At 41.8% G+C, this 24,134-nt stretch overlaps 1 protein-coding gene across 3 annotated transcripts in view; it reads left to right on the top strand.

The window, feature by feature from the left end:
* The window catches only part of GRIA1 (glutamate ionotropic receptor AMPA type subunit 1), a 120,469-nt gene that overhangs the window by 82,267 nt on the left and 14,068 nt on the right, over window positions 1-24,134 (top strand). For all 3 annotated transcript variants that reach the window (XM_071570522.1, XM_071570523.1, XM_071570524.1), the window contains exons 9-13: window positions 337-447; window positions 1,377-1,583; window positions 2,714-3,084; window positions 18,870-19,068; window positions 19,549-19,796. In XM_071570522.1, coding sequence (XP_071426623.1) covers window positions 337-447; window positions 1,377-1,583; window positions 2,714-3,084; window positions 18,870-19,068; window positions 19,549-19,796 — 1,136 coding nt within the window. The remainder of the gene's footprint in view (window positions 1-336; window positions 448-1,376; window positions 1,584-2,713; window positions 3,085-18,869; window positions 19,069-19,548; window positions 19,797-24,134) is intronic.

Genomic DNA, 24,134 nt, shown 5'->3' with positions numbered 1-24,134 from the left:
TCTTCCTAGTGGTATTTAGTGGCACTCTGCTTTACCTACAAGCAGTGATAGATCAGCCCAAATCTCTGATTATTGTTAAGCACAACGTAATGTGATAGTTCTTACCCTAACTATTCAACTTACTCATAACTCCAAACTTTTTGACATTGGCCCAGGGCGGGGGCTTTTATTTTCTTTTTACTTTTTTCTGGTCACCATAGCAAAAGACATCAAGAATCATGAGAGATCTGTTTGGGTATGAACATACAGAGAGAGATGATCCTGCTTGGATGACCCTGGAACTGTATCTTGGTTAATATAACAAACAGATGCCAATCCTGGTTTTGTATTGGGCAGATTGGTTATTGGAATGAAGATGAGAAGTTGGTTCCAACAGCCATAGATACTCAAAGCGGCAATGAGTCTACAAGCCTCCAGAACAGAACTTACATAGTCACGACTATCCTAGTAAGTGCTGTGACTTCTATCCCAGCTCTCCCTCTCCCCCACCTCCCTGATGTGCAGACTTCCACTTCCCACTCGTGTGCCCTCCTTTGTACTGTATAATTTTTATAATAGCAATAACAATAATAATAATAATTGCATTTACTGTTTCCTGCCGGCTCCATAAAGGTATCTCAAAATTGCTGTGGCTAATTAAATAGGCATTAAAGAGCTCTCATGCTTAAGTGTAGAAAATACAAAAGATTATGACAAGATAGTAGAGGCATCAACATAGGTAAATTAGGAACCTCGTACCTGCGCTTTGTATTTAGCCCACAGGATGGGGGCTGCAGTTTTGGAAAGTATAAGCTGTATTGTGCAGAGAGGATGAATCATTGCTTTAAAAACAAATCTCCACTATAATCACGAAGGAATAACAGGTACCCCATAATGTACGGTATCATGTATTGTGTCATTGTATACTCTTACCCTGCAGAACCAAGAAATGTTACTAATTTGTTTGTTTATTGCTTACTGTGAGTCTGCAGAAAAGACACAATACCCAAATGGAATTAAACATCTTAAGACTCTCTCCTGTCCAGCAGATTTGATTTTAAAAATTCACTGCTCAAGCACACTAAATACCCTCTGCAGAACTGCACTGAGAGGTTTTTTTCCCAAATTCCCCCAGCTACTCCATTCCACTCAGGTCTGTCACTGCAAGAGCTGCATGCAGATTCTGCATGTAGAAACAGAATATGCAACAATACAAAATCACACTTTGTACTTTTTAGAATAATCCCACTGTGAGTTGACTGTGTCCTTTGGTGCAGGAACTCTAAGCTAGAGCTTTGCAAGGGGACCAGAGGCTGCACATCTGGCTCTATTCTGAGCCTCTGATATGCACCTCTAGAATGTGGAATATGGCTCAATATTGGTCTTCTCTGTGCCAGGAAGACCCATACGTGATGCTCAAGAAGAATGCCAACCAGTTTGAAGGCAATGAGAGGTATGAAGGCTACTGTGTGGAGCTTGCTGCCGAGATTGCCAAGCATGTTGGCTACCACTACAGGCTGGAGATTGTCCGGGATGGGAAGTACGGAGCCCGGGACCCCGACACCAAAACATGGAATGGCATGGTGGGAGAGCTCGTATATGGGGTGAGTTTCCAACCTCATCCATTGTCTTTTGCCCTTGGTACTTGAGGACACATTGAAGCCCTAGAATTTAGAAGGAGCCCTGCCTTTTGTCAGCCTGAGCTCTCTGGAGTACTGCAGCTCTGATAATGCAAATAATCAGCCCAAGTAAAACATTTTAATTTAGGGAGAGACAGCACATTTTGTGCCTATGGAAATGTCAAAACGTTCCCTTTCAACAATTCCAAGATCCTTTTTCTTTACATTTTTAGAAGAACAAGTATTGAAAGGTCAAACTTTCCCATGGGTAGAATCTCCAAATTCCACTCTATTTTGTATTTGCATGATAATGGCAGGATGAAAGAAAAAAAGATTTCAAACACTGGGCACATGAGTGGTGAATGGTAGGACTAGGTTATTTTCTGTCTAGCCACACATTTCCATCATCTCACATATACAGCTGCACCCGACACTTTTAAACCTTCTTTGGTCTGGTAGTTCGCAATCTGTGGGTTTTGGGTTATCCTTCAGAGGGGTCTAATTTTCGCTTTGCCTTCAAGGAAAAGCAAGTAGTGCCCAAATCTCCGTGACACTGTGTTGGAGCAAGGATGCTCTGTCTCCTGCTTGTAGTTGCCCTGTATGTCCCATCATCCATTTCAATGCATTTCCCTCTCCATTTACAAGATGAATTGTAAAATAACTGGAGAGTGCACATCAGTGTTGCTGGAACACTTTTCCTCTTCTCATCAGTTATGCAATCAAAAAGCTGTTCCTGATGGAAGTAAACATTCTGTCATCCTTTTTCAGGAGATTGGCCTTTCCTTGCTTCTTTTGATGTCTGGATGATAAAGCTCTTTTAGGGAAAATCATCTGCATCAGATTGGGGCATCAGTGGATAAATCAGGCAAGAAGAGCTAGATGGCTGCAAAAAGAAAACACTAATTTCAAAACTGATCTGGTAATCAGTAGTGATAGAATGGAAATGATCCACCAATATTGTGGGCTTCTTATTTTTAACTTTTCTCTTGCAATTGGTTCTTTTGGATTTCTTCTGAGGTAATGGGGTTAAACAGAGATCAAAACAACATAAGCTGGAGTTAGTAGGTATATTTTATCCCCAGTCTACAAATCTCCTTTCTTTCTCTGCTTTTCAGAGGGCGGACGTGGCTGTGGCACCGTTAACCATCACTCTGGTTCGAGAAGAAGTTATAGACTTTTCCAAACCGTTCATGAGTTTAGGCATCTCTATAATGATAAAAAAACCTCAGAAGTCCAAACCAGGAGTTTTTTCCTTTCTGGATCCTTTGGCTTATGAGATATGGATGTGTATTGTTTTTGCCTACATTGGAGTGAGTGTTGTCCTCTTCCTGGTGAGTCGCTTCAGCCCGTACGAGTGGCACACTGAGGAATTTGAGGAAGGACGGGATCAGCCAGCCAATGACCAGACAAATGAATTTGGGATATTCAACAGTCTCTGGTTCTCCCTGGGAGCTTTCATGCAGCAAGGATGTGATATTTCTCCAAGGTGAGTTGCCTTCCCCAATGAACCTTCGTCTAGTTCATGCGGTTTAATTTTTCAGTGTGCTTTGAAGCTGAAGAGGTTCCTCTTTGACCTTCTTTCATGAACCAAAATGTAGTTCTGTGAATCATTTACAGATTCAGAAAGGTTCCAAGGATTCACAGGTCTCACAGCTGTGAACTTGGGTCTTCAAACTTGAGACCATAAAAGTACCATTTAAGTTTATCTTGAGAAGTTCTTTTGACGGAATTTACAGAGATGAAAACAAGATTTTCTGAAGCCACCCAGTTACAATCAATTTGCCAGTCATTTATGTTGTTGAATGGAAATAAGATCACTTTATAGCAGCATTATAGGGAAGATAAAATTTTTCTGCAAAGTAGGGAGAAATAACATGGTAAGTGCACAATAAAAGGTTATATGGTCTGTGCCAAACACTACAGAGCACACAGAGTGGCTTTGTTATTGACCTTTAGATAGGTTAGAGAAGGACTGAGTTTCATTCTGGTTCCCATTTTAGTCAATAGTTCTGCTTCTTGAAAATTCAGTGGGACCCAAAGCCCAAAGGGTTCCTAAAAGGTTGCTTTTTGGTGAATGACTCCTATGACTGCTTTTTGATAATTTTTCCTTCCTTTTGGGGGCTTTGTCTCCCTCCTCTTCAAAGGAGAAATGCATGTTTTATGGGTGAAGACAGTAGGCAGAGGTTGATTTACAGCGTGATGGGGTGGCATCAAATCTCAGGAGATGAGGAGGCAGAGATCTGACAAGTGGAGATAACCATGCACAGCTCAGCACAGCTCCTGTGGGATGGCCAGGAAGATCAGGCACCACCTTGTTGGCTATCAGATGTTAACAAGCTTGGGATATCAGGGAAATAAAGGCCTGCAGGCCACTTTGATGAACATGTTTTATCATCTGATCATTGATTACTGGGAGTCCAGGCAGAGCATGCAGAAAGTCTTCCTATCAGAGGAAATTTCAACTTTATGTCTTGTACCACAGCCCCATGCCTTAGGATCAGGTTATTGTGATTTTCATTCTCATTGTTGTTCTTGTCACTGTGTCTCAATTTGGGGACATTTCAGTAGGTGGTTTCTGGTCCAAAGAGGGACACAGAGAGGTGAAAGGCTGAGACTCTGAGGAATAGCAAACTTGGTAACATCTTTAGTAAAAAGTGTCGGGGAAAGGCCACTGGGTTTGATTCAAATGACAAGATTTGCTCTAGCTAAATAGCATGCTTTGAATCACCATTTCAAAGCGTTGTTTTACTTTGCTTTGAAATGAGATATGAGAATGATTCTGTCATTGCTATTTTAATGTTGTTGATTTAATCATCCTGATAATGAAAATTACTATTTCATTGAAGCCAGTATTTTCCCGTGGAACACAAGAGCACTTGCTGAGTATTTGCATAAAGACAAAAAAATTTAAAATTAAATATGGGGATTATTATGACTCCCAGTACTCTAAGTGCAGCAACTTGAGATGGTTGCAAGTGGAGAGGGACATTTCTGTGAAATGTGAAAGCAAGGAGGAAGCAGAAGAGTGAGAATTTCTGTAGGATGTTGTTGTACAGAAAGGCTCTGAACACGCTCCGTATTTCACATGTATTTTTCACATGAACCCAGTGCAGGATTTTTGTGACACATCACTTAGAAATGAACGCTTGGTAGAACAACATTGTGGGCAGGTGGGGATCTGTTCTATTTGAATATATTTCCTATATAGTTGCTTCTAAACTTATCACTACAATCTCTCAGCATCTCCCCAGAAATGCATTAACCAACATAAATAGCTTCTCTTGTACATCTGCTCTGTCATTCTCTCCCCAACAGAAAGAAGCAAGTGCAGGGGTGTATTTTGTTTTTGTGGAGGTTTTGAGTTGTTTATTTCAGTTTTGTTTTGGAGAGTAGGGGAAATTTGTCTAGAGGTTTGTTTTTGTTTTTTTTTTTCCAAAGCATGCTGGTTTTAAACGCAAATGCCACTATGTATTTATCACTAAAAAAAAAGTAAGATCAAAACCTCAGACACATCACTCAGCACAGCAGGTGGTGAGGTTTGCAGCAATGACTTGCTCTTGTAAATGTGCATTCCTCAGTCTCAGACCAGTCCCCAGGGAACTTCAGTCTCCCACAGAGACAAAAATTTGCTCTTGAAGGAAAATGTTGTACATTTTAAGGCCAGTCTTACTAGGCAGAACTTTAAACAGACTTTTAAGTATGCTGGTGACAACCTGCCAAGGTCTTTGAAGACACACAGTGAATTTGATGATCTGTGGATGGCCAGGACAGTGTATCTGTGGGTTACCTGCTCAGAGAGCTTCTTTGCATGAGATCAGCTGGTGTCCTTGAAGGTCTGATGCCTTCATGTCCAGGCACAGAGTGACTCAGTGTGACAGAGGCCAGGCAGTCACCAGTCATGGAGAGTCCCAGCTGGAGCTGGTGGCAGCCTGTCTTGTGCCTTTGGGTATTGAAACATGAGCACAGAAAAGAAATCCATCCTGCTGAGCAATAAAAGGAATGATTCTATTGTAGGTACACAGTTTCACCTTCTGCCCCACCAGTGACCAGGGTCCCCACTGGATTTGGTGCAGTCTCATGGACTATTTTGTCCTTTATGAGGTGAAATAGTTCCTGTTGATGCTCATAAAGCTCTCAATGTATGGTCTGACACACAGCAGAGTGGGGAACAAGCAACAGCTGAAGCCCTGACTAGTTTCATGTATATAGTAACGGGCAGGAATCAGTGAAGTCTGAAAAGGGCCATAAACCATTAGACTTTTCAAAGTGCCACCTTAGCTTCAGAAAACAGTCATGAAATTGCAAAAGCACTCATTAAATGTGAAATACAGACCCAGAAAGGAGCTTCTCAGAACAGGCGTCAGAGGTAATAAATAATGCACAGCCAATAGTGAGAGCCTGCAGAAAGAGAAATGTGAAGTAAATATGACTCACATTGTACGATTTTTCAGAACTGTAATTTGATAAATTGTTTTAAGAGCTTAAAATAACTGCAGTGTTTAGCAGCTGTGGAGAGTAGGACCTTGCTAACATCCAACATGTTGCTGCCATTCTTCACTTACGATGGACCTGAGGTCTTTAAGGAGACTTAGGGGATGTTTGGGCTTCCCAACCTCCTCCGCAGTAAAACGAGGCATCTGAATTTTTCAGCTGCTCCATCATTTTCTGCAAAATAAATTACTTGATTTTTGTGAAAGGGATGAAATAGCAGGGAGCAAAATAGATATCTTTCTTGTCAGCTTCCTATCTTGATCTTCTATTTTTTGTTATCACCAACTGTGTTGCTTCATATGGTTTGAGCCCAAAAGAGACTTCTTGTATATTGGAGACTATTAAATTTAATCCAATTACTTTTTATGTGACTCAACAAACATACATTTTACTAAAATGAAACATATTTGGTTAAAATAGATTTTCCAGAAAGACATTTGTCCTTCATTTCAAAATACCATGAGATAGAATAGACACAGTTTCTCTCAGCTGAATTGACTATAGGTGTCTTGTCCCATCTGGAGTTTAAGAGGAGGATAAATATCACACAGGATCATCCAGTGAATGCAGACACACTTTGTGCCCTGCCAGAGGAAAAATATATAAAGATCTCCAAAAATTAGCCCAATGTCTTGGGGGTTCTCTTTATACTGTGTTGTAGAAACAAAACATATATATTCTGAATTCAGATCAAAATGTATACTGTGAGTAGAAGGAAAATGTATAGTCATATCATGGCACAATAGGGCATCATGTCACAATACCTGGACAACACAGTTTGAAATCACTCATTATAATCTGTATGACTGAGAACAGAGCTGGAGATGCCCTGGTCACCCTGTGCTAGAAGTGAAGTGGTGGATGAAGATTTCATCACTGACCATGTCTGGGAGAGAGCCAGGCTTGACAGGAGTTGTTTTGAGAGCATCAGCAGGGATGCAAGAACAGGAAGAGTCTCTGTGCTGCTCTGTGCAAGGTGCCATCAGGGACCCTGAGATTAGCTCAGCTAGTTAGAGACTGGAGTTCATAACTCCAGGGTTGTGAGTTTGATCCCTCCGTGGGCCATTCACTTCAGAGTTGGCCTCTGGGAAGTGGTTGGGTCACACCAGTGTGCCCAGAAGATCATGGTGTTTAACGTGTGCAAGGAGACATGGCTCAAGATGTGATCCACCCTTCTACTGGCTTGGGATAAAGAGTTAACCAGGTCTTAACTCACCTGCAGAGTTCAGACCTGGAGGCTGTGCAGGATGTAGTGGCACATGCCAGGAAGTGACCTCCAACTGGGGTGTGCTGTGTTGGGAAGTTTGCTTGCAGAGATGATGAATGAATGCACTCTGAGGCAGGAAGGAGAGAGATAAATGCTGGCTGCTATCCAGTAGTTAGATACAATCTATTATTTATGGACATCTTGTGGACATTGCTATTTGTTTTTTGTGACATGAAAACAGTGCTCTGGCTGATCCATACTGAGTGCAGCCAGGCTTGTGTTCACTGCACTCCTTTGCAGGCTTTCTGCTCCTCTCAATCATAGTGGTTTGTCTGTGGAAAAGCAAATATGGTATTTATTGTGTACCTGTAATTAATGGGGAGCATTTTCTTCTGCTATTTTTCTTGTTTATTTACATTTCTTTTTAGATCAATTGAAAAAAGTCACAGGAGACTTCAGTCATAGAACTGGTGGAAATAACAGCAAAATTGGTCCACAAATTGTTGAAGTTTATTTCCCTAAATGAGTCTCTACAGATTTTGAAAGACAGTAGCACTTTTAAATTTCATCTGGATGTTCATAGTACTGAAAGATTTTATCCAGTTTTAGTCAAGATCTCAATCAGAAATCAGTTAGAAAAAAAAATACTTCTTTTAATGAGAGATTTGATTTAGATTTTTTTCAGGGGAATTATTTCTGTCCTGTTCTTTGTAAACTTACATTTGCAGGGTACTTACTTACTTTGCTAAAAATTTAGAATTAGAGAAATTAGAAGCAGCTGCATTTAGCAATCAAAAGGGGTTTAATTCCTTCCTGACATGAAGGCTGAGCCTTGGTGTCTAATTGATGACACTTCTTGAATTCAGTAAGTCTTCTCTGACACTCCAAGCATCTGCCTTGGAAATGGCCTCATATTGCACTAGGAGAGGCTTAGAATAGATTTTAGGAAAAATTTCTTTGCTGAAATGGTGGTCAGGCATTGGAACAGGCTGCCCATAGAAGTGGTGGAATCACCATCCCTGGAAGAGTTCAAAATGCATGTGGATGTGGCTTTTGGGACACAGTTTAATGGTGGACCTGGCAGTGCTGGGGCAATGATTGGAGTCGATGAACTTAGAGGGCTTTTCCAACCTTAATGATTCTATGGGGACAAAGCACATGTTCTTTTTTTTTTTTGGTCAGTCTGCTTGAAGTTGTAACCTGAGTTTAGTCTTTGAGAATAAAAGTAAAAAGTCAGGATTTCAATATCTAGAAAAGTCTTCTTTCCCTTTAAAAGTGTATCAAATGATATTGCAATTATCTCCACCTGGTAGAGTTAATTATTTCCATGGGGAGGAAATTCAGGTCACAGGGTAACAGCAGCATTTGCAAATCACCAGGAACTGATGACCATACTTATTTCTGAAACTCACTTAACCAGGGAAAGTGACTCACCAGAGGAGCAGTTTGACAAATTGCACAATATCTAACTAAACAGTCCCCTTTGGAGTCTGCGCACTTCCATGGCAACCAGAATGTGGCAGCCAGGGGAAAATGGAAATTCTTTTAAAATAGTCATCCTTGCTATCCTCTTTTTTCACTTGGGAAAATGCTGAAGGATACAGAGGACTCAGAAGAAGGAAATAACCAACCGAGAGAGTATTGTTGGGAAAATGCAATTTCATCTGTAAAGGGAAAATTAGTCTTTTGAATTTCCATGCTCTGCCATCTGAAAACATCTAAATGCTGCAGAGGTAATGAATGTTTCCTTCACTTATCTGTAAGCTGCTTCCTCAGGATGGTTTCCCTATCAGGCATATCTAGTCACTCTCCCACAGCTCTGACTTCAGGCCATTAGTATTAAGGTTGCTGGGGGACAGCAAGAAATTTGCTGAAACTCCCCTCATTGAGTGACAGATTCACTAATCGTTCCACCAGCTGTGTTTAATTCAAGTCATCAAACACTTCATCCAAAAGCAGATATATTAAGCTAAAAATATTTTTGCAATTCCTTTCTTCAGGACTAAATAAATGTTTCACATAAGTTAAAAATAGCAGGAGGGAAAGTGCATCACTCATTTTTTTAAACTCTTAGGGCATCTGAAAGAGGGTAGATTTGGATTAGATTTTAGGAAGAAACTCTTTATTTTGAGGATGGTGAGGCCCTGGCACAGGTTGCCCAGAGAAGCTGTGACTGCCCCATCCCTGGAAGTGTGCAAGGCCAGGCTGGACAGGGCTTGGAGCAGTCTAGGCTAGTGAAAGGTGTCCCTGCCCAGGGCAGGGGCCTTGGAACTGGATGATCTTTAAGATCCTCTCCACCCCGAACCATTCTATGATTCTGTGATCTCTGACATGGAAATGGCATATGCTAGTTGTGTTTCTAATGCTGAGCACTGGCTTAGGATCATGAGTAGCACTAAGATTTTATAGGGTGCCTTTGAGACTTACCGCCTTCTCTTTGAATCCAGCAGGAGACCCTGTGAGGCTGTAGGGACTCCCTATTACTCTGACTTGGTGATTTTCAGTCAGTAAGAGAAACATTCGTTCTCTTTTCATTTTCTTTCCTTTATATAACAAGTTATTCCTGAGCATTTGGCTCACCTGGGGTCTGCAGTCAGGACTGTTCACAGTTGTCTCTCTCATGGCTAGGTCGATTGCCAAGTGTTTTTGTCAAAGAATAAGGATTGTGAGGAGCTGAACGACCTCCATCTCCCTGAAGTGGTGTCCTCTGCAAGGCCACCTGTCACACATTGCTTTAATGTTGGCACTCCAGAAAAATAGTGTAGCTAAGATAGGAAGCCCTGAACATATTTTCACAGGGAAGCCCTGCTTAAATAACTCCTCCATATGCTGTGTGCCACTTTTATCAGCACTGAGATATCGTGTGCACACTCACTCGATATGCAGTCAAATGAGCTTTGAACTCCTCAATTCAAATTGTTCTGGCCCACAACATGTAAAGCATCCACAGCTGCTCTTTGCTTTTCATCCCCACAGCTGGCCAAACCTCATGGCCTTGCACTGGGAGGCCCAGAGTTCTTCCTTTATTCCACTGGAGTTGGTGATTTATTGTACCTATTCTGCTTATGTTGCAGATTTCATCCCAACTCCTTGCCCTCGTAACTGGGGAAGCACAAGTACCCCCTTTTTTCATGCATTCATACACCAGGCAATGTCCAGTTTAACACCCCAAAATGGTGAGCAGGTGAAGACAAATGCATTGAAATAGGGCAGAGGTACTGTGTTATCCATTGTGAAAGGGGTGATGAAGCTGAGTAATGGGAAAAACAAAATGTGGACCATGCTAAGAAATCAGGGCAAAAGCCTTGTGTGCTTGGATGGGGTCTGGATTTGGAGAGGGCAGAGCATGGTGTCACCTCTGAAGTCCTCCATGTTGGTGTGCTGGTCTTCCTTCCATTTTCACATGGAGCAAAGGAGCCAAGTGGCAGCCAAGAGACCACCTGATTCTTATCCTCAAATGGCAGGAAAGGGCACACAGCTCATGTACACAGCCCTGCCTTTAAGCAGCAGCACATTTTATGGCATTCAATCTATTTAATAAAATCATGCAGTAATTGTGATTAGTGCCTACCCAGAAGAGTTGCTGCTTACCCTTAGATCCAAAGGCTAAGCAGCAATAATCCAATCATGGTAATCATAACTTACTACTTTGATCTTCAGATAAAAGAGTCTATAGAAATGCAAAAGTGTTACATCACCGTTATTTGGACAACTTCAAAGCACGTTATATACACTAATGAATTCTCCCAACAAAGTCTGATGAGAAGTAATAGGAGGCAAATATGTGAACAGAGGACTAGAAAGGAAGGAGAAGATGAGTCCTTATATGGTGAAAGGAAAAAGCAGTAAAAATAAATACTTGTACACTGTGTATAGGTGTGATATATGATGAAGGGTCCACGAGGGTCCAGTTGCAGGAGTCAAGTGCATGGGATGCTCTCCTATAGGAGGAATTTTCTCTTCTCTCTCATTTCTTGAAGCTCACAATAAGAAACAAGATCTCAGGCTGCAGAGAGGGAAACACAGGGAGAGGGCAGCTTTTCATCTCAGCAGTGCTTCTGAAGCCTTAAAAAAAATTTAAAAAAAAAATCACCGAATGGATCCTAGCAGGTGAAATAGGGGCAGCAGAAACACTGAATATGTTTTCCCTTCAGAGTTTGGGAGTTTTAATGTTAAAAGACAGGCACACCTGTGCAGATAAAGCTCTTCTGAAAACACTGTCTGGGGAGAGCAGATCCATTCCTCACCACTTCTACAAGGATACAGTATGCCCTTGTACAAAAATGAAAGGCTCAAAAGTGAAGCTAGACAAAATCCAACCTATATAGTCTTGGTGAGGGATCACATTTTAAATTAGAAATGAGAGAGAAAATGAAGGGAATACTTGAAATATTGCTCAGAGTGAATATCTTCCAGTGCAAAAAATCCTCTTCTCCCAGAACAAGGCCTTTCTCTCATCAGATTAGGAAATCTGACAAAAGACAGACAAAAAAAAATAAAATGAACCAAGGCAAGGCACCCTGGAAGAAGTGTGAACTAGATTATTGTAGCATTGCCCAGAAGTCTCAAAAGTGGAGCTCTAAATCATAAGCATGTGTAGATGGCTAAAGAGGATCTTGGAAAAATGAAGAATTGGTAGCATATAATCCCAAACATATTAAATTTTATGGGGGGGGGGGGGAAGAAAACTTTTTATGAAGCAGACTTTAAAGAAGAGACTGTAGGAGAGAATATAGAATTGCAACTCAGCAAAGGACATTAGCATAATAGGCCGTTGTTTAAAAAGAAGGATGAGTGGTGTTAAATTTGGGGCCACCTGAGGTTGAGGAAGTTCCTGAGTAATGAATCTCCTGGGGCTCTCCAGCAACTGTTTCTGACAACTTTTTATGCTTGTCACCTTGCGAGTTTTTTCTCAGCAAAGCGAATAAATGTCATCAGAGTGAGAAAAACATGTGAAGAGCCTTTTTTACAGTGAAATTTTTGCTTAAAGGCATGACAAGAGTCAGGGTTTTTTTTCCCCTTGTAGCAAAAACTGGCAAAACTGCAGAAGAGAAATGATTGCCTTTCTCCAGAGCTGCCAAGCAACCCAAAGTGGCCACGTGTTTCTCAACAAACCACTATCTAAATACTCATCCCTAAGTTACCCATTTTGCAACACAGAGGGGCACACTATGCTTGTTCTTAAAGAGGATGACAGTGTATTTCTTCGTATCTACCTCTCCTGCCTTTCAACTACACTCATTTTTGATTAGGGTTCCACCTCCTCCCTCTATTCTAGCCGTGTATTTGTAATGTTTTTGGCAGCCCTGTGGAAGAGTTGAGTGTATTATCTTGCATTTTTAGCCATAAACATCTTGTTTAGCAGCTGAGGATGCTGTACAGGGATAGCAGGTCCCTCGAGTGAAGGACTGACCTCAGTCCTGCAATTTTGCTCTGTAGGAGTGTTTTTATACCCTGGGTGGTCTGTGGGTCCAGCTGAAGCTGAAGGGGTCTTGCTGCCCATGTCAGTCCATGTTTGCTTGGCATCTACTGCTTTCAAAACCACACTAGTTGAGCAGGTGAGTTGTGCTGGTTGTGTATCCACAGGGTTCATCTTGTGCCAGTTTAGGACCACTGGAAGGCACAACCTGTAAAGTGCTATTCAGTACATACATCACCCCCTGCGTATCTTGGCCCATTTGATGCTGCCTCTGCCTGCTGGTGTTGAGTGCCCCAGGAAGGGGAATTGGGCAAAGAAGCAGATCAGAGGTAAATTCCACCTGGTGGCCAATGTTTCAGGACACCCACCCAGGAGAGGCTCATAAATGTGATCCATCCTTTTCTCCCACAGCTGGGAACTGAATTAGAGAGATGAAGTAAGCTACCCTGGATCCCATAAAGTAGCAGGGCTTCTTAAGGAACAAAAAACCCGCTCCTGGATGCTGGTCCTCTGATTAGGACATGAGGTACCTCTGGCCTGTCAAAATGCTAAGTGAATGGTCTTGAAAACAGCACGTAGCTGCTCCATGCAGTCATGCTTATACTTAGCACTGCAGCAATCCAAGCTCCAGTGACTGGAGAACCACAAGTGGCATGATGCATTTCTGACTAAGCAGGAAAACTCATTTTAGAATGAGGTTTTGCCCATTAAAGGGAAAGTGAAGGGAAAAAAATGTGCCAGCATATTCTGCAAAAGAAGAGATGAAACAGTAGGAGAGGGAGCATATACTGCTGTCCAGGGCCATTAACTTAGGCAGAAAGAAACAGTAAATAAACTCTGACTTGTAATTAAAGCCCCACAGATACACATCCTCCTGCTGAATCTGGGGATTCTGCATATTTCCAGACAACACTTTCAGTCATTGCAATATTTACACAGTGAGCAACTCCAAGGCCCCTTTTTAAAAGGACTTTTGCTGGGATTCTGTGATCCATATTCCTTCATTCCAGCATGTTGGCTTTGGGGTTCAGATGAACTGACATTGTGTGCCTGAAATCATGAGAAAGAGCAGATCTCCAGACCATATACAAAAGTTAAGATTTTTTTTTTAAACAAGAATTATAGAAAGAAAAGCAGGAGAGAAACAACATGGAACTCCTAATACCTGTGCATCCTCAGCCTCCTTACTCTGTCTCACTGGTTAATGCTACCCACAGGGAATCAAAATATGCATCTGTTAGCTCTGTAGAAAAGTTGTAAGGAGAGATGCAGAAGGAATTTGTACCACTGGGAAAAGTAAATGAGAATGTAGAAAACATTCTTACTTCTATGTTTGTATGGGCTTTCCTGACACTTCATATTAAAGCCCAGCAATGCAGCCAGGACTCCAGACTCTTGTACCAGGAGGTAGGGTTCAATAATAAGTAAAAGCAAACTAATATAGCAAGAAATATGGCATGTACAGAGAAACATGGGTTATAATCACTCCAATTGTGTGACAAACAGTTGTTAGGTCATTCAAAACTGTCTGTGGCATAGCAGAGCATAAGAGGATAGGAGCTTTGCAGTCTGTGCATGATGGATGCACCAGGAGCTGTTCCCAGCTTCACAACCCCACACTGAGTTTCTTCCTCTGTCTATGACTATTCAAAGACTTTTTGAGCAAACCTGGGTTTGTGACAGGGTCAGAGGGAAAGTGGCAAGACCAATCATGCCAGATGGTCTGTGGCACAGAGAAAAAGCAAAGCTTTTTACATTAATGTTGAAAATTTGCTAAAGAACAGAACTGGAGCAAAATGCTTGCAACTAATCCACTACTAAGTCAGACTTCAGATAGAACCATGAAATTGTCTAGATCAGTATCAAATTCACAGAGTAGTGTGGAGATCAGAGGCTCTGTGTGGGTAGAAGACCAAAAGTGGGTTTGACCCACAATCAGTAGCACAAGCATAGAAGAGCTTTTCTTTCAGCAGTTTTGCATATATTCATTCAGTGACAAATATGTCAGTTGACTAAGTGAGCCTTTATTAGACTTGAATTTAACAGCAAATCTGGGAAATCCTCCCAAAGCAACTATGACTTTAGAATCCAGGATTTGCACTTCTAATTAAAACACTGTCAGTTTAGGTGTAATTCTCCATGAGAAATGGATTTGGGAAAGGGGAAGAGAGAAGGGGAGAGAACTGAGATGGTGCTTGAGCAGCTTTTTGATGAGGTTTACTTCATATATTTTCGGATGATCTTGTCAATATTTTTGCAAAAATGTATTGTGCTGTTCTAATAAGATGGCCAAACAGAGGCAAATTCCTGTCAGCTTTTCCTACCTTCCATGAGGGATAAGATCAAAGAGAAAACTGTTTGATCAAGGATTGCATTTTGTTTTAAGAAATGAGATTATTGTTGCATGATTTTCTTTTTCTGTGAAGAATCCATCAATGCTAAGGTGGAAACATTAAAACAAATGTCTTCATGGGAACAAAGGGAACTTACAACTCTTTCTTGTTTTCTGCTGGAAAAATGCAGTTGGTTTTGCATGGAAATGTTTTTAAAAAGTCATCTAAGTAAGAAAATCAAAACTATTGTTTTCAGCTTGGTCATCTGCAGTTTTTTCATGAGGCAGATATAAAATAGCCCATTTCAGAATTATCTTTTAAATTATACATGTGGTAGGTAATGATTTAATGTATTATAAAAGCCAAAAGGAAATTATTTGTGATGAGAAAGCAGAAACAAAATTGTTTACCATGTCAAAATTATACCCTTTAGCCTTTCAGAAATTAAACTTTAAATAACTGAAAAAGGCAAAGCTTGAACTGACCCAAACCAACAATTTTTGACTGCTACTTTTAGAGGATATTTGTGACCATTTTCTTTACATTCCAATTGAGATTATTAAGGTTTGTTTACAATTTTAGTTTTTCACTGTGCTGAAATCCTGGTTCTCAGCCAGTTCTAATTTTAAGTAGGTTGTGCACTGTGGATAATGAGGACAGAGTATTTACTACTTACTCTTGCAAGGGTAATGTTTGAAAGGAGCATCCTGTTCTTGCCACTGTTCCTTGAGGGGGAGACAGGATCCGAAGTCAGGGAGAAGAGAAGGATATATGTGTGATTTTACACAGCACAGGCAGGGATAGACAAACCAAGATACCTTTGGCTTTGTAGGGAAGAAGAGTCTAGGTGCAGAAGGAATAGCAGGTTGAAAAATGTACAGTCTAGTCTATCTAGATATTTTACCCCTTTCTGCATCCTGGAATTAGCCATTCATTAAAGCTTCTTTAACTGTTATCCTTGCTTATTTCAGCCCAATTTTTAATTTTTTTTTTAAAATTATGCTACTTGCAAGTATTACTGTGATAATGAATATGAATAAATCCAGAGGTCAAATAGACAGATCCAAACATCCAAACCTTAGCATGTCTTTAAAATACCACCCAGTGTGCTCCATCTCACCTTAGCTCTGCAGAGGACTGAGTTACTAACTTGTTAGCAGAGAGCTGATTGCCTTCAGGTTATGCTTGAACAGGCATGGAGACACGTAAGTTCATACAAGAGAATTTAAACCCCAGACTGCCCATTAGTGAAGAGAAATGAACTGGAGCTAGGGCTCAAGCTGCAGAACATTTGTTAGTCAAGTGGAAGGTCATTTTCTGTTACCTAACTCCTGAGTGAGATTTTCAAAACCTCAAAGAGACTTAAAATTATGAGGTCTTCCTACTCCTCTGTGACTGCTCTTACTAGAGCATAAACATAATTCTAAGTCCCATTGATTTTTGACTAGGCTTTTAGCTCCCTAATGTTGAAGTCATTTCTAGAAATGGGAGATTATCTCCTAAATTACAGAGGCACTTTTGCAAATGTGCCCCATGACAGAGGCACTGCTGTCCTCCTGCTTGGTCAACGCAAGTAGCAGAACAAGATGGTAATGAATATTGCCTTTCCAAGAACTTGCCATGGTAAGCAGTAACAGGCATTGGCTCAGAGTCTAAACAAACAGTATGATTAGCCAGAGAAATCCAACTTGTTCTGTTTAACCTGTGTGCATGGCACAGTGGTGTCCCATGGGATCACATCTGCTTGGGTGATGTATATCATGACTATTATTACACTCTTTATTTTATTGCTGTGTCCTCACAGAGCCTTCATCACCGGCCAGCTCTCCCTTGTGTTAAATGCTGCACAACCATGGAGCCAAGGGACGATGTCCTGTAGAGCCCATACACCGAGTGTTTGCTGTGTGTTTACAGCAGTTTTGATTCACAGCTTCAAGTTCCGAGTCAATCCAACAGCAAGGGCAAACATTGCCCACTAGCAGTGTTTGCAACAAAACATCGTACACACAAAGCCACAGCCATGCTGGCAGAGCCAGAAAGCTGCTGATCTCCTCTCCTTCCCTCCATGGTCTGTGAGAGTGAGCATTCCTGTACTCTCAGCATCTCATACCATGAGGAGGAATGACCAGCACCAGCAGCAGGACACAGCCCAGATGATGCACCCTGTCCCATCTGATTCCTACGGGAAAGAAGCTACAGCCCCTGCCCACTCTTCCCCCAGCCCTCCCTGTTACCTCCCAATCTCAATACCCGGTAGTTACTTTTCCATGCTGTAAATGCCAGGTGTGGAGCTGGGAACCATAAGCCATCTGCAGCTGGTGGCAGGCAGCCCCCGTGGGAGTAGCTGATAATGAATATTACCAGGATATCGAGGGTCTAGAGGCAAGAATTCGGCTGACTGGCGCTGAAGGGATTGAAATGAGCCACAGAAATATCCCAGCTTCATCAGGAAGGAAAGGCTATATAATTTGCATCTGGAGATGAATGTGATTATTTACCATGCAAATGGATTTTGCCAGCTCAAAATGGCCTTCATCAGCAAAGATTGTTGTATTTGACATTATTTGGTTACTTTTGTTTAATGCCTCTGTGCCTTTTCTGGGCGCTTCCTTCCCTGAGCACACATCATCCAGACTAATTTTTGTCCTCTTCCTCATCAATCTGAAGATGTGTGAGTTTAATCCATAGCTGCCTCCCTTCCAAATCCCTCTCCAAATATGAAACAAAAGGTAAAATAATTTCTGCTGACAGTCCTGCAGGCTGAGTATTCTCTGCAGGTGGGAAGCACGATGGTCACATTTATCTGACCAAACTTTAGCCCTTAGCTGGGCTAGGGTATTTCTGTTACCATCTGATATACCATATTTCTGTGGCATGACTCAGATAAACAGAAAGGCAATACTGAGACATGATCCCCCATGGAGTAATAAATGGTGTTTCTCACAGGCAAGTCCTCTTTAGTCAGGCTGTCTGGCTTTATCAAATAGCATTGTGTGTTTCCTTCTGTCTGGGACAGTGATCTGCATCTAGAGAAGCAGCATATAAATAATTTAGACAGAATGCATGAATGCTACACATCATTCTAGGATTATCTTCCATTCTTAAAATTATTTGAAAAGATTCCAGTATAAATTAGTGCCTGCTTGACTTATTTGCCTCTATAGTTATTGAATGGTTATAGTTAACTGGCTACTTGATTGTAGCCAATCTAGGTAGATTTTAAAGCATTATTATGAACATCTTGTCTAACCATCTGCTGAATACAAAGCCAGAGAATGTCAGTAGGCAAGTTAGTCATTGAGACTGTAACTCCTCTCTGAGCTTCAATATGTCTTACAAAAAAACACAGAGGTGGTTTTTTAAACTTCAGGTGATGGAGGAGCTGACCTCATGATCACAGGCTGGGCTGTGTCTGCCCTGGTTTCATGCTGGTGCTCCTTCCTGCCAGGAGTACAGACTACAACACAAGCCTTGCCAGAGCTGTTGTTGATGGGCATTGCCCTGCCCTGCTAAACTTTCTCATAGTTGCATCCAGGTCTTAGTATTGGTATTATTATATACCCTGAAAGGAATTGAAAATCAAAGCAAATTCAATCAGTTTATTGGTAATTTTTTTTCACTGTGCATTTTTTATCCCCACTCTAATTATATTGACACCTTGAAAAATAAATTAAGAACTGAGACAAACCTTTGGCTTTCCTGGAAGTGGCTGGAGAATGTGACTTCAGGTAAATGTCCAGGTAAATGATGGGCCTGCAAGAGCAAGCTGCTCCTTTTGGACCTTCACCCTCCTCCTGTTTGACTCTCCCCTCTGTGCCCAGGTCTCTCTCCGGCCGCATAGTCGGTGGCGTCTGGTGGTTCTTCACCTTGATCATCATATCCTCCTACACAGCTAACCTGGCTGCCTTCCTCACTGTGGAGAGGATGGTTTCTCCCATTGAGAGTGCAGAGGACTTGGCCAAACAGACAGAAATCGCCTATGGGACCCTGGAAGCTGGATCCACTAAGGAATTTTTTAGGGTAAAAAGGAAACTTTAATGTAAACATTTTTCTTAACCTCTTGTTTGACAAGTCCTCCAGGCCTGTCCTCTCTCATCCTCCTCTCAGGTCTATTTTTTTCTCTTTCTTCCCCTCACCATGTTATGACCTGCCAGAAGATTGGCAGTGACTCCAGTACACAAGATATTCTGTAATTGTGAACACAAATATGGAATATCTATGTGCTTCCCCATGTTACCAAGGATCTTCTCTGAGCAACTCCAAAAGAAACCATCTTCTGATTTCCAGCTTGGCTTGTCCTTGCTTTGATCCACAAAATCACTTCGTATACAAATATGTGGCAGAAATCAGAGATTGATCTGGGCCCTGCTGCAGAAGTGGCACCTTTTGCCTTCCTTGGCCCATCTGGTATGTGGGTGTGTGTTCAGTCCAAGCTGGAAATCCCAGGGGCCACCCAAACCTCTGTTAACACTTCTGTTGGATTTCTGCTGTCCTATGCAGCGATCCAAAATAGCAGTGTTTGAGAAGATGTGGACATACATGAAGTCAGCCGAGCCCTCCGTTTTTGTGAGGACGACGGAAGAGGGGATGATCCGGGTGAGGAAGTCCAAAGGGAAGTATGCATACCTCTTGGAGTCCACGATGAACGAGTACATCGAGCAGCGGAAGCCCTGCGACACCATGAAGGTGGGAGGTAACTTGGACTCCAAAGGCTATGGTATTGCAACGCCAAAGGGGTCTGCACTGAGGTAAGTAGCTTGGATTTGCTTCCTTTTGCCAAACCACCCAGCAAACCAATGTATGCACACAGTTCAATCTCCATTGCCATGTTAATCACAAAAGCTTGAGCAAGGAGGTGGGGGAGGTGGAGGAAAATGGGTGTGAAAAGTCAGTGTGATGCAGAGGGAAGTAAAATGCCTGGCTCCCACTGAGCAGAAATGGGAGAACTTAATTCTTCAAGCCCTGCATTTGGAAACTGGATCCTGGCTGATCCACTTGCTATGAATGTGTCTGCTGTATGAGGTGATGGCAGGGGGCTGCTGCGGTGTAACCAATGGTTTCACAGAGCATTATCCGGAAGGGACGCTCATCCTGTGCCATGTGAACTGCACAGCTTTGCAGAGTATGGGATTACCCTGGCTTGGATCCATGCTTGCAGAGGGAGTTCTCATGGGGAAAGCATTTTGGTGTTTCCTAAAATGAAATGCTGTTTGGAAGAGGTGGGAAGCCCATTTTGGAAAACCCTGCAAAGGAGGGCATTTTCATTCACTGAGTCAATTCAGATTCTGTCAAGTGCGAAATTTATGGCAAGTCCAAAGGGGCACAAATACTGCATTTCTGAGCCCGGATCTGCAGCTGTCACATGCCTTGGCTTGCTGTTCCATGAAATATCTTCAGAGATCTTCCTTTACAGAAAAATCCTTAAAAAACACTGACCCAGACCTTAGTAACAGAGTTTAGGCACTGCACAAAGACTTGCTCCTGCACTTGAGCTGCCCCCTGCAAAGTGCATCATGAAAACAGATCTGCTCAGAGCAGGATTATCATAGTCCACAAACTGGAATGGTAATCCACATCAGTAGTGTTTTCCTTTTGGCAGCAGTCATGCAAGTTCCTTTACAATCATGAGGAATGTGAATTGTAAAGATTTAGTAAATTCTCAGGAGCTATAGCTTTAAGTGATCAGAATGATGCTCTGACTGATTTAGTTATTTATTGAGCTATTTATTTATGTAAACGTTGACCAGAAGCATAAGTGTGACCTCATACTTGTCTGCTAACATAACCCAATGCAGAGACATCTAATCCATGATCTGTGAATGACGAGAAACCAGATGAGCACTTTCTGAAGGATTTGTCCAGTCACACAGCTTCTGAGTCAAAGCCAGTCCAAAGAAGCAAATATGTATCAACTGTTAGTGAATAAGGCTCAAGAATTTCGATTACGATGTTTCTTAAGCAGCTCACATTAGATTCATTTCCTGTATCAGCAGTATCTTTAGAAAAGCTGATGTGACCACATCCAGGTGACAACCTGCACCACCAGTGCAGACAGTCCAGAAGGCAATTCTTTCATCCAATGTGTTTCAGGCTCTGAAATGACTCAGGCTCCTCCAAATGAAGGTGGATGTATTCTCACAGCTTTGAGATGCTTTCCAATGTTTGTTTTCAGTCTTCCAAATATGGAAATTAGGATACAGGGCTGATTCTAGGTTTTGTTTTGTTTTGTTTTATTTAAACAGTAATCTCGTATCCTAATTTTGATATTACATAAACAAACGGGAACATCCTACCTGTTTGGAATTTTTGGCATGAGAAGGAGCCATTTTTAATAATTCTAAGAAAAATAAATCACAGGAAATAAAATTGCATCGATCATTTTACTTTTTCACTTCCAAACATCCCTCTGCTAGGCATGATTCCAAAAACTCCTAACATTTCTTTCTGTTTCCTCTTTTTCATCCTGGCTGCATGTAGAACAAATTTCTTATGGGCCTAATGGCAAAGGAGGAATGCTTGATTTTCCACCCAATGGTGTTTCTTTGGAACAGTTCTTGTCTGTTTTTGTCACATTCTGTTTGTTTTGTTCCTGTTGTTTTAATTGTTTTAATATTAGTAGTTCCCTACATTCATCATGTAGTGTCTGTTTTCCCCTTGGGGTCCTGCACATAAGAGGTTGCCCTGAGAAAGGTGATGTTCATGAGGCATCTGTACAGCACAGTCAGCCTGTCTCTTAGTCTCCATCTTCACTCACTTCTCTCCATGGAGCAAAAGCTCTGAGCCAGATTTGAAGGAGGTTTGTGGCCCAGGCCTATCTTAGATCAGGTGTGTTTTAGAAGCTGGGTGTTGTAGCTAGACCAGTTTTCCTGCATTTAAGATAGTTAGGAAAGGATCCTAAAGAGATGCTACATGAGTGTTCCCTATATATTTTCTTGCTTCTACATGGGAACATAAGATTTTGCCAGAGATGAATGAAAACAAGGTTGAAAATCCAGAAATAATTCTACATGTGGTAGCAGGTGCAAATAACCCTCTCAGGACGTCACTTTGGTCTCCTGGGCTGCTAAAATAACTTACTCCCTCCTAAGTGAATCTGGCTTTGAGTATCTTTTGGACTCCAGCTGTTAAAATTTAGTTGCAATTCAGGCCCTTCTCTGAGAAGGGCTATGATGGGAGGGCAGAAATTGCACCTTTCAACACCAATGAGTTCAAGCTGTGATACTGCCTGAACTGAGATAGTCATCCTGCTGCAAAACACACCCACTCACGCAGCAGGGGAACTTCTCTACTGTTGGACAAGTGGTCAAAAAGAGGAGAAAAAGATATATTATCCAAAACAGAGGAAAGAAAATCCAGGAAATTCTATGTGAGTCTGGACTCAAGGAATAGAGAGGATTTTGAGATGGAGATCTGTGAGGGGAAGTCCTTCAGAACAGCTATATTGAAATAAAGTTCCATAAAATAGAAGTCAGTTTTCCTGGGGTCTGTGAATAAACACAAAATGTTCCCTGTTAAAAACCCCACCCTCTTTCAGGACCCCAGACCTCTCAGTCTTTCATTAATATACACTGAAGTTGAAGTACAGCTTGTTCTGTGTACTCCCCAGGAGCTGAAGGGAGAGACAATTAACTGAAATGAAGCCTCCTAGGAAAGAAAACACATAATATTCAGCACATGGCCCCAAAAATCATATGGTTCATAATGTGCTCAGGGAGACTGCAATGCATTTACTTTAACACCTTGTTCCCACATAGAAGCTGCAATGTACTTTGGTTCATTAGTTAACTAATTTTTCACAGATGGTTCAGGCATCAGAGTGCTAAGTAACCTGTATTCTGTTTTAGAAGACAGAATAATTATGATTTATTTAGTGTCAATTTCCTTTTGGATCTACACTCACATGTTTCCATTGGCTTTAAATTCAACCAAAGTCGGGCTCTGACCACAAATCTGTTAGATTAAAAAAGGAGAATACTGAGCCATCTTCAAATCTACACCTTTGCCTTCTCTTGGACTGGTAGCAAGTTTGACTGCATCTGGATTTTGCTTTTTGAAGGCTGGATTCTGCCTGAAGGAGGCTCCCAGTCCTTGTGAAGGCTTCAGTGCTCGGATGGAATCCCAACAGGCAGAGCCATCGCGGGCACATGGAGGTCAGCACATTCCTCTTGCTCACAGTCAGGCTTGTTTTAGAACTGGAATACAAGAAAGCATCCGCCTTGGTGAGGGTTTCTTGGTGTGGTACAAATATGGACAAATTCTCTGAGATAGGAGATGCAAGGTCCTTGGCTTTTTTCAAGACCTGCTTTCTTGATATTCAAGGTCTTTCAGCAGATGGTTCAGCCCTTAAACTCTTCCATGATTTCTAAAGCCCTCTCGTGTTTGTGCCTCACTGAGCTTAGCTTTTCACCTCTTTTTAATGCAATGTCTACACCAACATTGCACCTGACACCCAGCACCCAGAAACAAACTGTGCCCATGTGCAGAGCCTATAAAACTCACTCCTGCACATCCTGGGTCAGCTGCCTCAGATGTTCCCCACTGGAACCAGTGAGATGTGAGGGAACAGGTCTGCAGGCAGACTGCAGCACAGTTTGGTCTCGTAGGCTATCCTAAATCCAGATCACTGGTCTACTTTCTGAATGGTAGAGTCTGTCCAGCATCCAGACTCATGCAATGTTTTCTGTGACTGAGGAGATGCATCTCTGAAACATTGCAGCCATCCAAAAGTCCCAGGTGTCCTCAGGTGCACATTTCAATGGTACTGCAACTATCTCATGACCTGTTGGTAACATGGTAATGATATCACAGGGCATACAGGGCCATTCATAGCTGACCAGAACTGTCCAAAGTGAAGGAATTCTCTTCCCAAAGCATGAAATGTTCTTAAGTCCCTGAGAAACTGGGAGCTCTAGAGAACACTTGAGTGAGGGAATGTAGACCTCAACATAAGATGAAATAAGATGAGCAGGTTCTCCGTTGTGGGAGCATAGCCTTTTCACAGGCCTTCAGAAAAAGCAGTGGTGACTAACATTAGTTAGGGATCTAGCCCTATGTTTCATACATCCTAAAATGTCCAAAGTGTATCC

This window comes from Pithys albifrons, chromosome 15, assembly GCF_047495875.1.
Source record: "Pithys albifrons albifrons isolate INPA30051 chromosome 15, PitAlb_v1, whole genome shotgun sequence".
In the NCBI taxonomy this organism is placed as follows: Eukaryota; Metazoa; Chordata; class Aves; order Passeriformes; family Thamnophilidae; genus Pithys; species Pithys albifrons.
Note: the sequence above shows the minus strand (reverse complement) of the source record. Positions and strands in the feature narration are given on the sequence as shown.